At 29.4% G+C, this 13,060-nt stretch overlaps 1 protein-coding gene across 4 annotated transcripts; it reads right to left on the bottom strand.

Annotated features, from left to right (window-relative positions):
- Positions 1–616: 616 nt before the first annotated feature.
- On the bottom strand, positions 617–9,095 carry LOC132920508 (AP-1 complex subunit gamma-1). Of its 4 annotated transcripts, none has more exons than XM_060982954.1 (17): positions 8,975–9,095; positions 7,795–7,865; positions 7,676–7,737; positions 7,421–7,604; positions 7,021–7,167; positions 6,425–6,740; positions 6,169–6,264; positions 5,769–6,095; positions 5,475–5,696; positions 5,132–5,344; positions 4,791–4,918; positions 4,413–4,659; positions 4,213–4,330; positions 4,016–4,132; positions 3,753–3,949; positions 2,631–2,723; positions 617–1,414 (listed from the first exon to the last, which is right to left on the bottom strand). In XM_060982954.1, the coding sequence occupies exons 2-17, from the start codon at positions 7,815–7,817 to the stop codon at positions 1,274–1,276; spliced, it is 2,631 nt and encodes an 876-aa protein (XP_060838937.1). In that variant the 5' UTR covers positions 7,818–7,865; positions 8,975–9,095; the 3' UTR covers positions 617–1,273. The 4 variants fall into 4 exon arrangements, with proteins under 4 accessions (XP_060838937.1, XP_060838935.1, XP_060838939.1 ...); XM_060982952.1 differs by lacking the exon at positions 8,975–9,095 and adding an exon at positions 8,502–8,968; XM_060982956.1 differs by lacking the exon at positions 8,975–9,095 and adding an exon at positions 8,502–8,968 and having other exon boundaries at positions 3,753–3,946.
- Positions 9,096–13,060: the final 3,965 nt, after the last annotated feature.

Raw genomic sequence — 13,060 nt, 5'->3', positions numbered from 1 at the left:
TACATCCTACAAAAATAACTTTAATTCGAAAACCTCTATTAATGGAATTAAAGGAATTTAGCTGTTACTATTCATGTCAAAAAATGTTTGTAATACTTAGGTAATTTATTTTATTTAATACATTGGCTGTACTTATAGTATGATTTAAAATGCCAGTTAAAAATCTTTACTAAAAAATTATTGGAGCAATGACTCTTTAAAAATATTCTCATCATACAAATTAAATTTTTAAATGATTTGTAGACAATATATCTATAGATTAATAACTCCATTAACAATGTATTATTACAGAAGTTAGTTCAGTGTATGATATTTGTGGAAATGACAAATTTTTTTCTAATTTTGTAATTGCTTGTGATGAATTGTTCAAGAACTGAATGAAGAAGAATAAATGATATTTTTAGATTTAAAATCATAATTATTAACATCTGTAAAATATTTAGTGGTTCCTAACTAAATTATGCAATACAAAATGATTATTATAAGGTAGTACTTAATCATTATGTTAAGTTTCATAGTTGCAAATACTTACTTAAAATTACATACCCAGTCATCAAAATTTAAATGTTAAAATACTTGGAAACAATTTTAACAAACATATAAAATACAATTACAATTCAAATTAATACAATATTTTATTAATTTAATAATAATAATAATAATACAATGCATAATAATTTATATAGTTAACAATGATAAACATTTTATTAACAAGTTATTATTTTATATACATATTATATAGTAATGAATAATATTTAATGCATCTACAAGTAGTGCAGAAAAGAATAAAGACACAGATACAAAAAAAAAGTTGAATGTATGTTTAAAATTGATACGAAATTATTCGTAAGTGTGAACTAAATTGTTATATATTATTAGGAGTTCACAACCGGATTTTGATTTACAACCGAAATAAAAATAATAGAATGTGCAGTTTAAAAATTATCACAAACATCAACAATTATTACCACTATCAATAAAATTTTATTTTGAGAACTAATGTAAACAAAAACATTGTTTCATAATACTGTGAGCTAATAATACAAGTTTTTAAGTACAATACACAATTGGTTAAAAAGTCAGAGTTAATGTACCGTGTTATTTTAAAAATTAAAATTAACACTTAAAAACAATGATTTGTGTTATTGATGGATGTAAAATTTCAAATTTTTCTCAAATAATTGACAAAAATAAAACACTTATCACAATGAAACACGTACAACTCAAACCTACTGCTATATTTATTTTAGCCAATGGCCATTAATACTTTATGTCATTGATTTTCAGACCAAAGATCTAATGTTGATGTTCCAAATGTATCTGGTGGAGTTGGAAAATTATTCACTTCGGTTTGGTCTTGAATTGGCACACCATTGGCAGTATATGATAACCGAATTCTCATTCTTAGCTGGCTCTAATAATAAAATAAAATATTGTATTAATATTTTCTTAATTTTGGAGGTGGTTCAAATTTTTACTAAAAAAAAAGCATACTATACAACTTATAAGTTAAAACAAATTTACTGTAGAATGGTATTAAAAAAAAAGTAATATACATGACAAAGAAAAATGTTGAAGTCTACAAATAATATCTTTTAAAATAAATTACAGTTATCTTAAAAAACATGAAAATATTTGACAGGCAGCAAATCACAGAAAAAATTATTGGGATCTGAGTACTGGTGACCGAACACAAACAATCAACATTTTTTAATGAAGTTCTAAATTCTAATACATTCTTTTTAATTTCAAAACTACGTGAAACAGCCAACAGGTATGCTTTGAAGAACAGAAATAATATTTTGCACCATTTTAACAGACTATTTTTTAATTTGTAAATTTTAATTGTTTGGACAAGTTTAAAAATATAAATGAAATTTAATGAACAATAAACAAAGCATGCATTTAAACAGTAAATAGGCTGATCCTCATATAATCATTGCCATTGGAAATGGAATGTGCTTATCAATGGGAAATAATGAGCAGTTAAAATAACAATAATCAATTACATTTATATTAATTTATTTGCTGTGGATAAATTTAATTTTTATAAATTATGAACCATGAGAAATTAAGGATATATTCTGTAATTCCTAGTATGCATTTATATGAAAAATAAAATTTTAATCATATTATATTCTACAGACTATGAAACGTCGATATTTCTTAATCTCATTATTCACTATTCAGCATAAAATGGATAAAATTATGACATAATAGATAGGTATGTCAGGAACTTTTTGATACAAACAGTATTAGCCTGATTCGTCTCTTCTTATTGCAAAAAATGATAATATATTTTTAAGATAATGTAATAACAATTATTGTATTTTGGGTAATAATTTAACAGTTAATGAAATAACTGAATATCACTAGGAATAAGGATGGGATGTGTCAGCCAAACTAAAAAAGGTATTATTACTTATAAACCTATTTATTTTGTCATAGATAAAAGTATGGTTTATCTAAAAATCAAAATCTTATTAGTTACTAGTGTTATTAGTTAGTACTTATTATAAAAATGAAATAGTAAAATCAATAAAACAATTAAAACCCAAACTATACACTTTTTTCAAAGATAATATTTGTTAATATTGAATTAAAAATAATTATTCAAGTAGTTAACTTACTTTTGATACATTTGATACTCGCATTAATTGTGTTAAAGATGAACCGGGTTCAATTACATTTGAAGATGGTGGTAACATTTGCAATTGGAAAGTCTGAGCAAAAAAGAAAAAAATACATTTAAATTAATAATGACTATTTAAATACATAAACATTTGTAAATATCGCCACAAGTAAATAATTTCTTCTTTTTTTTTATTCAATATAGAATTAGAATAGAAGACCCAATAAAAAAAAGTATTTCCAATTAAGTTAATTTAATATAATATAGCCATGCATTGAGCCATATTTTATTGCAATAGTCAAAAAGTGAATATGATGATTTTGCACATCCTTATTCCATTTCTCTAAATCCCACGCACAACATAAAGGGAAAAAAATATTTGTTGACAATGTCATTAAAAGAATGAGTGTTTTAGCTGCTTCAAAATATTTTAAAATAATAATGCATATAGCAGTTATTTTTTAATAGGAACATATTTATACATGAGAAATATTTATCTATGTATAATATTAAAAAAACAGCATGAAATAGCATAAGAAAATAAACTAAATACTAAATAGGAAAGAAAAAACTTGTATATTAAGAATGTTTTAAATGGTATACACATATTACTATATTAAATATTACAATACAATGACATTTTCTGTCCTCATCATTTCAATAAACAATATTATTGTTGCTAACATTTAGCATAATGTTACTCTAAAGCATCAGTATATATAGATTAGGTTAGAGCAGCGGTTCTCAAACATTTTTTTCCATGGTGCTTTTTTTAGACCAAATTCAATCACCGCGCCTTGCTGTGAATTCCACGAAAGTCAGAGCAAAAGAATACTCATTGATAACAATTAATTATTTATTATGAGCCATAGACTACGGTGCTCCCAGAGCACAGTTTGAGAACCGCTAGGTTAGGGGGTATGAGGCTTGACTGTCTCATAAAAGAGTAACTTTGGACAGTAGACAATGGATGCTTTTGTGCATTTTATAGCCTAATAAACAGGATTATTGAGGTGTGTGGTCCAACTGAACTTTTCACTTGGGGTTACTTTTTATATTAGACATAGTAAAGATATTTTTAAAATAATATAATATTTAATAACTTGGAAGATCAACTTACTTTAGGGACAGCTGCTTGAAATAGAAACTCGTTAATGGTAAATGTTCCGCTGTTGTAAGCAGTCATATTCACTGTATTTGAATCTATGTTCATCTGATCCCTTTCAACTAATAATGTTATGAGTAAATTGTTTTGGTCATATGCTGTCACAGTTCCCGGGCTTTTAACTTTGTTGGTATTAACTATTGATGTATCTGCTGAATAAATAAATAAGAATATAGAACCAAAATATTTTATTTATAAATATTTATTTTTTTACTAACCTAAACTCAATGAGTCAAATATATGATTTGTGGTATCAACTATTCCATTAGTTGAACTAATTTCAGATGTAAGATTGTTCAATGGCTGCATTGGTTGGTTACTTAAATCTAAGCCACCTTAATAATGTTATAAATTCAATCAATAAATCATTTATTTTAAAAAATTATAAAAGAAAGGAACATAAAATAAGACTTACCTAAGAGATCCAACAAATCTTGAGTATCAGTATTAATGGTTGGCATTATTGATGAGTTTTGATTTGGAATCAATTCTGTGTCCCCATTTGAGCCTTCTAGTAATACTAACAATGCATTCTAAAGTAAAAAGTTAATATGAAAATCAAAATTTTTTTTGTATATTAAAATAAATAATATATATATATATAAATATATTTACAGAATCACTGGTGGTCTCAGTATTTGTCACATCAGTGACAAGTAAATCATTAGGTGATGGAATATTTTCAATAGTTTCATTCCATTGTGATTGTTGAGTTCTATTTGACTCCATAGCAGGCATTCTTTCTAATAGACCTTCCCGCATTGGGTCATATCTATTAAATAGCTGATTGTATTCAATTCCACGTTGTTGCAAATCAGTATGCATATGTGTTGTAAATGATGCTACCATTTCATGTATTTTACTAGATAATTAAAATAAAATAGTCATTTACAGGTACTTTAATAAATATAGAATACAAACAATTCAAGCTAATGAAAAATTGTTTAGATTAAATTAAATATAGTCACTAAAGTTTAAAATCTTTATACTTACTCTACATTAACTTTGATACGGGTGCTTAACTTCATAAGTGAATTTAATGTATACTGTTTTGTGATTATATTATTTTGAGGACTCCACATTAATTTATGGTATACTCTTAATATGTCTTCTTCATTGACCTAAACATTAAAACAATAATAGAATAATTAATTTTTCCTATAAATGTAGCAATTAGTTAATTAAATTTCATAGTAAAATAAATCATTATAAATTAAAAGGTCAAAGGTATATTACATTTTTGCGATAATGAGCATAATTATACTAGATGGGTTTTATTTTTATTCTTTGAGAGAGGTAATTTTTTAAATGAGAGTTAAATAGGTAAATCTCACTGTTACAGCATGTTCATCAGATTGTTGTAGTAACATGTCACCAAATTCTCCAATTGTCCATGTTGACACTTGTATCAATGGTTGTTTATCACTTGTATCTTTTTCCAATTCTACCCATAGTTTTGAAGCCATATAACCGCCATGTTGAGCACCAGATTCAGAAACTAATTGTATTGTACTTGATACGACATCATCTCTTACGTAATTACCAGCCTAATAAAAATTACATTTTATACATTAAACATTAATTCTTTAATATGTGACCAATAGATTAATGTAATTGATATTATTATTGAGCTTAATGAAACATAAACACTGTAAAAACAGTTTAAAATCTATTTACCGCAACAAGAACTTTTATTAAAGTATCTAAATGCCATCGAGTATTAGGTGCAAATTTTTCAGCTGCTAACACAATGCTAGAAGAGCACTGTGCTTTGAATTCAGGTTCAGATGTTTCCAAAAATGCAAGTAGTTCTTTAGTCATAGTCAATACATTATGAGAATTAATTAAAGCTATGCTTAACTCTAGTGCTCGTCTTCTGATAGATACATCTGGGTCTTGCTAAAAAAAAAAATTAAAGATTAGACATAATTAATTCAATTAATTTCAAAAATGTAATAATATTCAACATACTCTAAGACACTCAATTATAGTAGTTCTATGTCTTTGAACTGCAGTCATGTCTAAGTGAATAGTTTTTAAGAGTGTGTTCAAAGCAACATATCTGATATTTTTATCTGTGTTCAACAAAAATCTACCCAAAATATTAATGGCTAGCACCCTGAGCCCGGATTCAGACTTAATATCCATAATTGATAACACAGTCTCATATAAAATTGTGTTACCAACATTTTTATTTGTTTCAGTTGTTGTGGCTACTTGTGCAAGGACATCATTCATAGTTTCAGAAGCCTCTGGATCTTTTTTGCCAAGTATTTTAAGCAATCTGAGTATTTTTACCTGCAAATAAAACATTGATTTAGAATCTTAAATATTTATTGAGTTAGAAGAAAAAGTATATTATTTTACTTACTTGTAAGAAAGGATCACTCACTCCAGAAACGTCATGTTCAGGCGAATAGCCTGCGAGTATTAAGTTTTTTAAGATTCTTACTAAGTTTGGCACAACCTATAAAATAGTAATTTAAATAAGAATAATTAAACAAAATATGTATTTATTAGAATATAAACATATTCAAATAACAAGTAGCAATTTAAATATCTTAATAGAAGATAATAAATGAAAAAAATATTATTTATTTAAAATAACCAAAACACTATTTAAATACCTTTTTAAAATGCTGTAAGGTATCAATACTTCGTTCACACATTTCAGTTATTAATGTTACACCAGTAATAAGAACTCCGTGATTTTTTTCTGAAAGCATTGATCTAGTTGCTGGCAAAAATATTTCCATTAGTTCAGGGACTTTGAGTACAATTCTGTATGCACACAAAGCTGCTTTTTTTCGAATATATGTATTAGGTGATTTCATTAAGCGTTCTACTTCAGTGGCAAGATCTCTAGCCATTTCTGGTGATGCAATTGCACCAAGAGTACATAATGCTAAGCCCACAACAAACTGAGTGCAACTGTTCAGGTCACTAAAATTAATAAAATAACATTTGTAATTAGTAATTACTATCTAAATAGAGATAAACACATGAATCATTTAGACAGTGTATGATTCAGAGAATGAAAATATTGCTAATTTTTTTTAAATGACGAAAAAAAAATAGGTTCTATGTAAAAAAATGAAGGATATTAAAATTAACTATAGAAACAGGAATTTATTTTACTATTTACTGAAAATGAGGAATTTTTGACATATTTCTTCCCCCCCCCCAAGTATATAACATTTTAAAACTTTTTTTATTTAATTACTTTTTTAAACAGTTTGTGATAAGGAGATGTACATCTTGTCGTTCGTCCAATAACAACATAGCGCCCAAGTAACCTATTCGCTTATCGGTAAATCTTGGCGATGCTATTAGCTTCAGACATTCCAACTGTCCAAAATGTGCTGGATATCTATAATATAAACCAATATACTTTTAAATGTTATTGACATACAAATAAAATAAATTATTTTTAAAAAGAATATTCAAACAAATTTGAAATCTAATATATATTTCTACCTAACTTACGTATGTCTATTTAAATCTTTTTTTCAATGTTACACAAAAACATTATTGAAAATAATATATGTTAATTTAATATCATTCTAAATAGATTAAAAATTATGATAACCTTAAAAAATAAGTAAATTGAAAACAACACTTACCCAAGCATGTGAATATATAACAATTTAGCAATGTTTCGACATCTCCAAACACTATCTTCATCTCGAAAAGATGTTCTAATATCTGCACATTCTTTGTTGATAACAGCTCTTTCTTCTGCTGCTGTTCTTGCTGCTCTAATTTGTCTTATTAAGTCCCTGAGACGCATGGGGGTCGGCATACGAACTAAACCAAAAAAAAGAATACAAAATAAACCTCTAACAAACTATTGAAAGCAAAAACAATGTATCACTCGCCTTTTTCGACAGCTTCATTGAATACTTGTCTTATTGTTGCAATATTAAATGCCGGATTAAATCTGTAAATAGAAATTTATTAATGTCAATAGCTTATACTATGAAAGAAAAACACATACCCCGTATCTGAGGAACTATTCATTTTGAAATCGACGAGTATGTTGTATACAATTTGTGTATTGAATAGTGTCTGTGAACAATAAAAAAAAAATAAGCCATTGATATTATACACGATTTGATGTTAGATAACAATAGGTATGCAGGTGTTTACCTAAAACTAGCTAAATGCAAAGATCGTGAAAAGTTTAAATATTTGGATATAGGCAAGCAAAATGTAACTGTTTTAGCTGGCCAGAGCTATTCACTGGGCCAGGAAGACATATTTCTGGCAATTAATAAATGCCGTTTGCTCAGTGAAACCTAATCAAACATTTTTACGAACTTACACCGTCTTATACACTGGTCAGTCATTGTCAGACGTAAAGCCTGCCCTCCCAACTACCATCACCCCCCCCTGAAAATGATGAACGGAGGATAAAATGCGAGATAAAGGTACACCATCACGAACGTCACGTCTTCTCACTAGAGAAGAGAAATATTCAAAACGGCCACCCTCAAATGTAGGCCACGAGCACGATTGAGCATCGTCATCGTCGTCTTCGTCGGGTTTAAAATCGTGATAACCCGTTGCCCATCTGGCGTACACGCCGAATTTGGCAGTTTCGGTGCCAAAAACAAGTCACAGGGTGTGTTTGAATCACGAGTAACAATGCGCGTCCAACAATAACGTAATATTATCATAGTAAAATAATTGTACGATATTCACCTTTCGACAACGACGGCGGCGGCGACGATTCCCCGCGTCCTTTCGTTCTTTACGAGAATGTAAAATGTAAATACGAGTGTACGTCTGTCGTCCACGGTACGACGGCGAACAACGCGTCGGCTGCGACGGCGCCCCTTTTAGCCTTATCTATCGTTGTTTTTCTGCATTCGTGTCATACTGTCATGAAAACATTCGGCCGCCGCGTATTATTATATTTTTATTACCGTACACACACGCGCGCGCACACACACACACACATGCGCATTATATCATAGATATGTCCCGACGTGTCCAGATAGATATTATAATAACAATATAAATATATTATTACGTGACAGGCTGCTACTGCGGTACCTGATAAATGATAATGCCTACCGCCGTCACCGTCGTCTATTATAAAGTATTGCGTCGACGGCGGCGTCTAATGGGTTTTTAATTCGGAAAAATGTATCTAACAGGTGTGAACGTGATACCTTTGTTTTTCTCACTGCCGTTGCTGGAGAGTCGCGGTCTGTGGGCTTACGTAGTTACGTGGGAATTGCGGAACAGTTCGGGCGAGCGACTGACCCCGCCCCCGGCGCAGCGAACGATCAGTTCGGCGTTATGAACACCGACACTATTATTACTATTGTCTACTACTACTACTACTACTTACTACTACTACAACTACTGCTACTACAACTACTGCTACTAATCTTCAATACAATTTTAATATTATAGTAGTACCAAGCACGTTTCAGGATCAATTTTCAGGGTGGAGAGGGTAAATATTTAAAATACAAAAGTTTATTATTATTTTAATGATAAAAAATGATTCTGCTTTAAAAATTTCTGGTGGGTTTGAAACCCTTAACCTTAACGCCCTCTACGTAATACCATTACTTATTATTTACCACGATTTACCAATTACACTACACATAAGTAATACCTACAAATTTACATAAGTTTTTTAAATAGTTTTAAAAATAATAACTCAGTTTTTTAAAATTGTTAATCAAAAATATCATCAAAATTTTTGTGGAGGGCAAAGATTGCACGTGAAACTGCGATTAGGACAGACGAAGAACGTCTTTTCGAAATGGGTCCCCCTAAGACGAAGGGGGAACACCGAGACCTGAGTGGACATTATCTCCTACGATTGTCCGGACACGATAGAGATAGAATGTCCAAGGGGGATGGGTGTGTTGTGGTGAACCACGGGTTACGGTGGATAACGGTTACATGACCCTGCCGAGCACAGACCAACGCAACGCAAACTCCATAACCAAATCGAGATCCGTTGGTAATCTCAAATTGCACTCGCAGCGGCCAGCCGTCAATCAAACAACAATAACAGCATCATGTACAGTCACAACACGACGGCACATCCCCTAATAAATACAATGACATTCATGTGTATTCATTACCAACTTTCACCATACGGCGACTTCGGGCAATTCCACGCGCCAGACCTCACGTTATTTTAAGGCCAAATCAGCTGAATATATACTATCCATTCAGACGCCAACTATTACTATGTAGAGCGAGCAGGTATTAATTCTGTCTATAACTAATGTCCGGCTCTCAGTCAGAACGATAGATGGCACTGCAGTATAGATAATATACATCAACATTGATTATAAATACAAGTAGATACTAAGCAATATTAGTATTTATCACCGGCGTTATTTATTTAGTCCGTGGTATTTATAGTGCTTATAGCTTATAACTAGAGGTCGGAATAATATTCTTTTGCATATTTTTTTTGAGTCTATGCAGTTAAATTTCGGTTTGAAATCTATAAAAATTATGAATCATATAATTCAATGGCAAAAGTTTTTTTTGCATATTTGAGAATATTTTAAGATGAAAGAATATTTCGTATAATAAAGAATATTAGAGAATATTTCGATTAATCTTTTGGGATTTGGATATTTTTTGTTGTAAGGACGAAAATTATATATAATATTAAATAAGTGTTTAGTCTGTTGTTATTGAGATGACTATAAATGGAATAATGATTACGACGCTCAATAAGTCACGTAGGCTAAAAATGAATTGGAAAAAACACTTCAAAAATAGCTCCAAACGTTCGTTTATGACATTAAGTAACGAGTTCATAGAATAGATATACAAAGTTCATATTGTATAACATAATATTATACGCGAGTGTAGTTCATTTAGTTGATATCCCATCAGTCTATGGTTTAATGCCGCGCGTCGTCTATACGTAATATTGTCATACTGGGTGTAATTTATTTGTCCTGTTAAATTATTTTCAATATGCCGAAAATCCCATCAAGTAAATTAAAAAATTTAATTGCACAGTGGATACTACCATTAAATAAAAACAATGTCATTTTTACAACTGATGGTGCTACTCTTTTTTGTCAACTGTGTAACAAACACATACCATGCATTAAAAAGTCTCAGATTACACAACACGTACACACATCTTTACACCAAGAAGCTCTAAACCGTAAGTTAAATACTTCAAAACAATTATTTTTATCGGAATCTACTTCTAAAAAAAATGTAAATGAATTCTATGAAGACTTATGTTTGAGTTTTATTTCTGCTAATATACCGTGGTATAAACTACAAAATCCACAATTCCGTGCATTTTTAGAAAAATATATTGGCAAACATATACCCGATGAAAGTTTGTTACGTAAAAATTATCTTCCACATTGTTATGATAAGACTTTATCCAATATAAAAAATGAAATTGGGGAAAATAACATTTGGATTGCGGTTGATGAGACGACAGATATAAATGGTCGTTATGTGGCAAATTTATTGGTTGGTATATTAAAGTCAAATCATCCGACTCGTTCTTTTCTTTTAACATGTAAAGTTCTAGAAAAAACTAACCATTCTACAGTGGCTCGATTTGTGAATGATGGGTTAAAATTACTATGGCCCTTGGGCGGAAATGATGAAAAAGTGTTGTTGATGCTCTCAGATGCTGCACCATATATGGTGAAAACTGGACAGTCATTAAAAGTATTTTATCCCAATTTAATTCACGTGACATGCGCAGCTCATATGCTTAATAGGGTAGCAGAAAAGGTTAGAGAAATGTATCCAGACGTAAATTCATTAATTAATAACATAAAAAAAGTATTTTTAAAAGCTCCGTACCATGTTCAAGTGTATAAAGAACTGTTACCTGATATTCCGTTACCCCCCGAACCGGTATTAACAAGATGGGGAACATGGTTGGAAGCTGCTGTTTTTAACTGTGATCATTTCCAAGGTTTAAAAAAAGTTATTGAAGAATTAAGTAAACAAAAATCTCCTAGTCAGTCTATACTTAAATGTAAATCAGTTCTTGAATTAAAAACTGTAGAAAATGAATTAATATTTATTAAGACCCATTTTCTTATGCTTATAACAGCCATAAAAAATTTAGAAAAGTCAAATGTGACTCTTGTTGATTCGATAAATCTTATTGAAAGTACAATTGTTAAACTTCAACAAATACCTGGAGAAAATGGAGAAAAAATAAAAATAAAAATTGAACAACTTCAACAAAAAAATCAGGGACTCACAATTTTAAAGAACGTAGCAAAAATGTTGAAAGGAAATAATGAAATACAATTTGTAGATAATTTTTCACCTACTATGGTAACTGATTTGCAGTATGCTCCTGTGACTTCAGTTGATGTTGAACGTTCGTTCAGTACATATAAAAACATTTTAACAGATCGTCGTACGAAAATGACGCCAGAACACATGGAACAGAATATAGTTGTTAACTGTTTCCAAAAAGGAGAATTGTCTTAAATAAAATATATCATTTATATAACTTTATCATGTTAATAAAATGTTAAGTTAAAGTATTTTTTAAAGCTAAATTATAATGTATTGTTTATTTAATTAAAAATATATTATACATTTATATATATATATTTCATTTAATATATATAATTATACCAAGAATTACCTTTTTTTTAAAATATAAAAGCATATTTTGAATTTAGGAGAATATATTACTTTAAAAACATATTTTTTGTATATTTAACTACAATTATTAAAGAATATTAGAAGAATATTATCAAATTTTTAGGAGAATATTAGCATCTTATTTTGGCTATTTTAAGAGAATATTATTCCGACCTCTACTTATAACCAATGATAATAGTCTAGATCAGGGATGAACCTTTTTGGGTTCAAGTACCAAATTTCCACAATCAAGATTTTGAAAATTTTTCAAGTGCCCAAAGGAAATTAAATTTTCTAAGGATAAAAATAAAGTTACTGATGTATTATATATTATTTCATTAAGTAACCACACATTTTTTTTGTAATTATAATTTTTAAAACGTATATAATTTGTTTCTTTGAATTTCTTATAACAGTTATAATCAAAACTTTATAAATAGCATAATTTTTAATAATTTAAAATTTTTTATGTGCCATTGAAACCTGATCAACGTGCCACCTTTGGCACGCGTGCCGTATGTTCGCCACCCCTGGCCTAAACACTAGAGCAGCGGTTCATTGCGGTTCCCAACCTTTTTAGTTGTGCGAACCGTCAGTTTTGTAAAAAAATCTTTGATATATATATATATAAT

Source organism: Rhopalosiphum padi, chromosome 2 (assembly GCF_020882245.1).
Source record: "Rhopalosiphum padi isolate XX-2018 chromosome 2, ASM2088224v1, whole genome shotgun sequence".
Lineage (NCBI taxonomy): Eukaryota > Metazoa > Arthropoda > Insecta > Hemiptera > Aphididae > Rhopalosiphum > Rhopalosiphum padi.
Note: the sequence above shows the minus strand (reverse complement) of the source record. Positions and strands in the feature narration are given on the sequence as shown.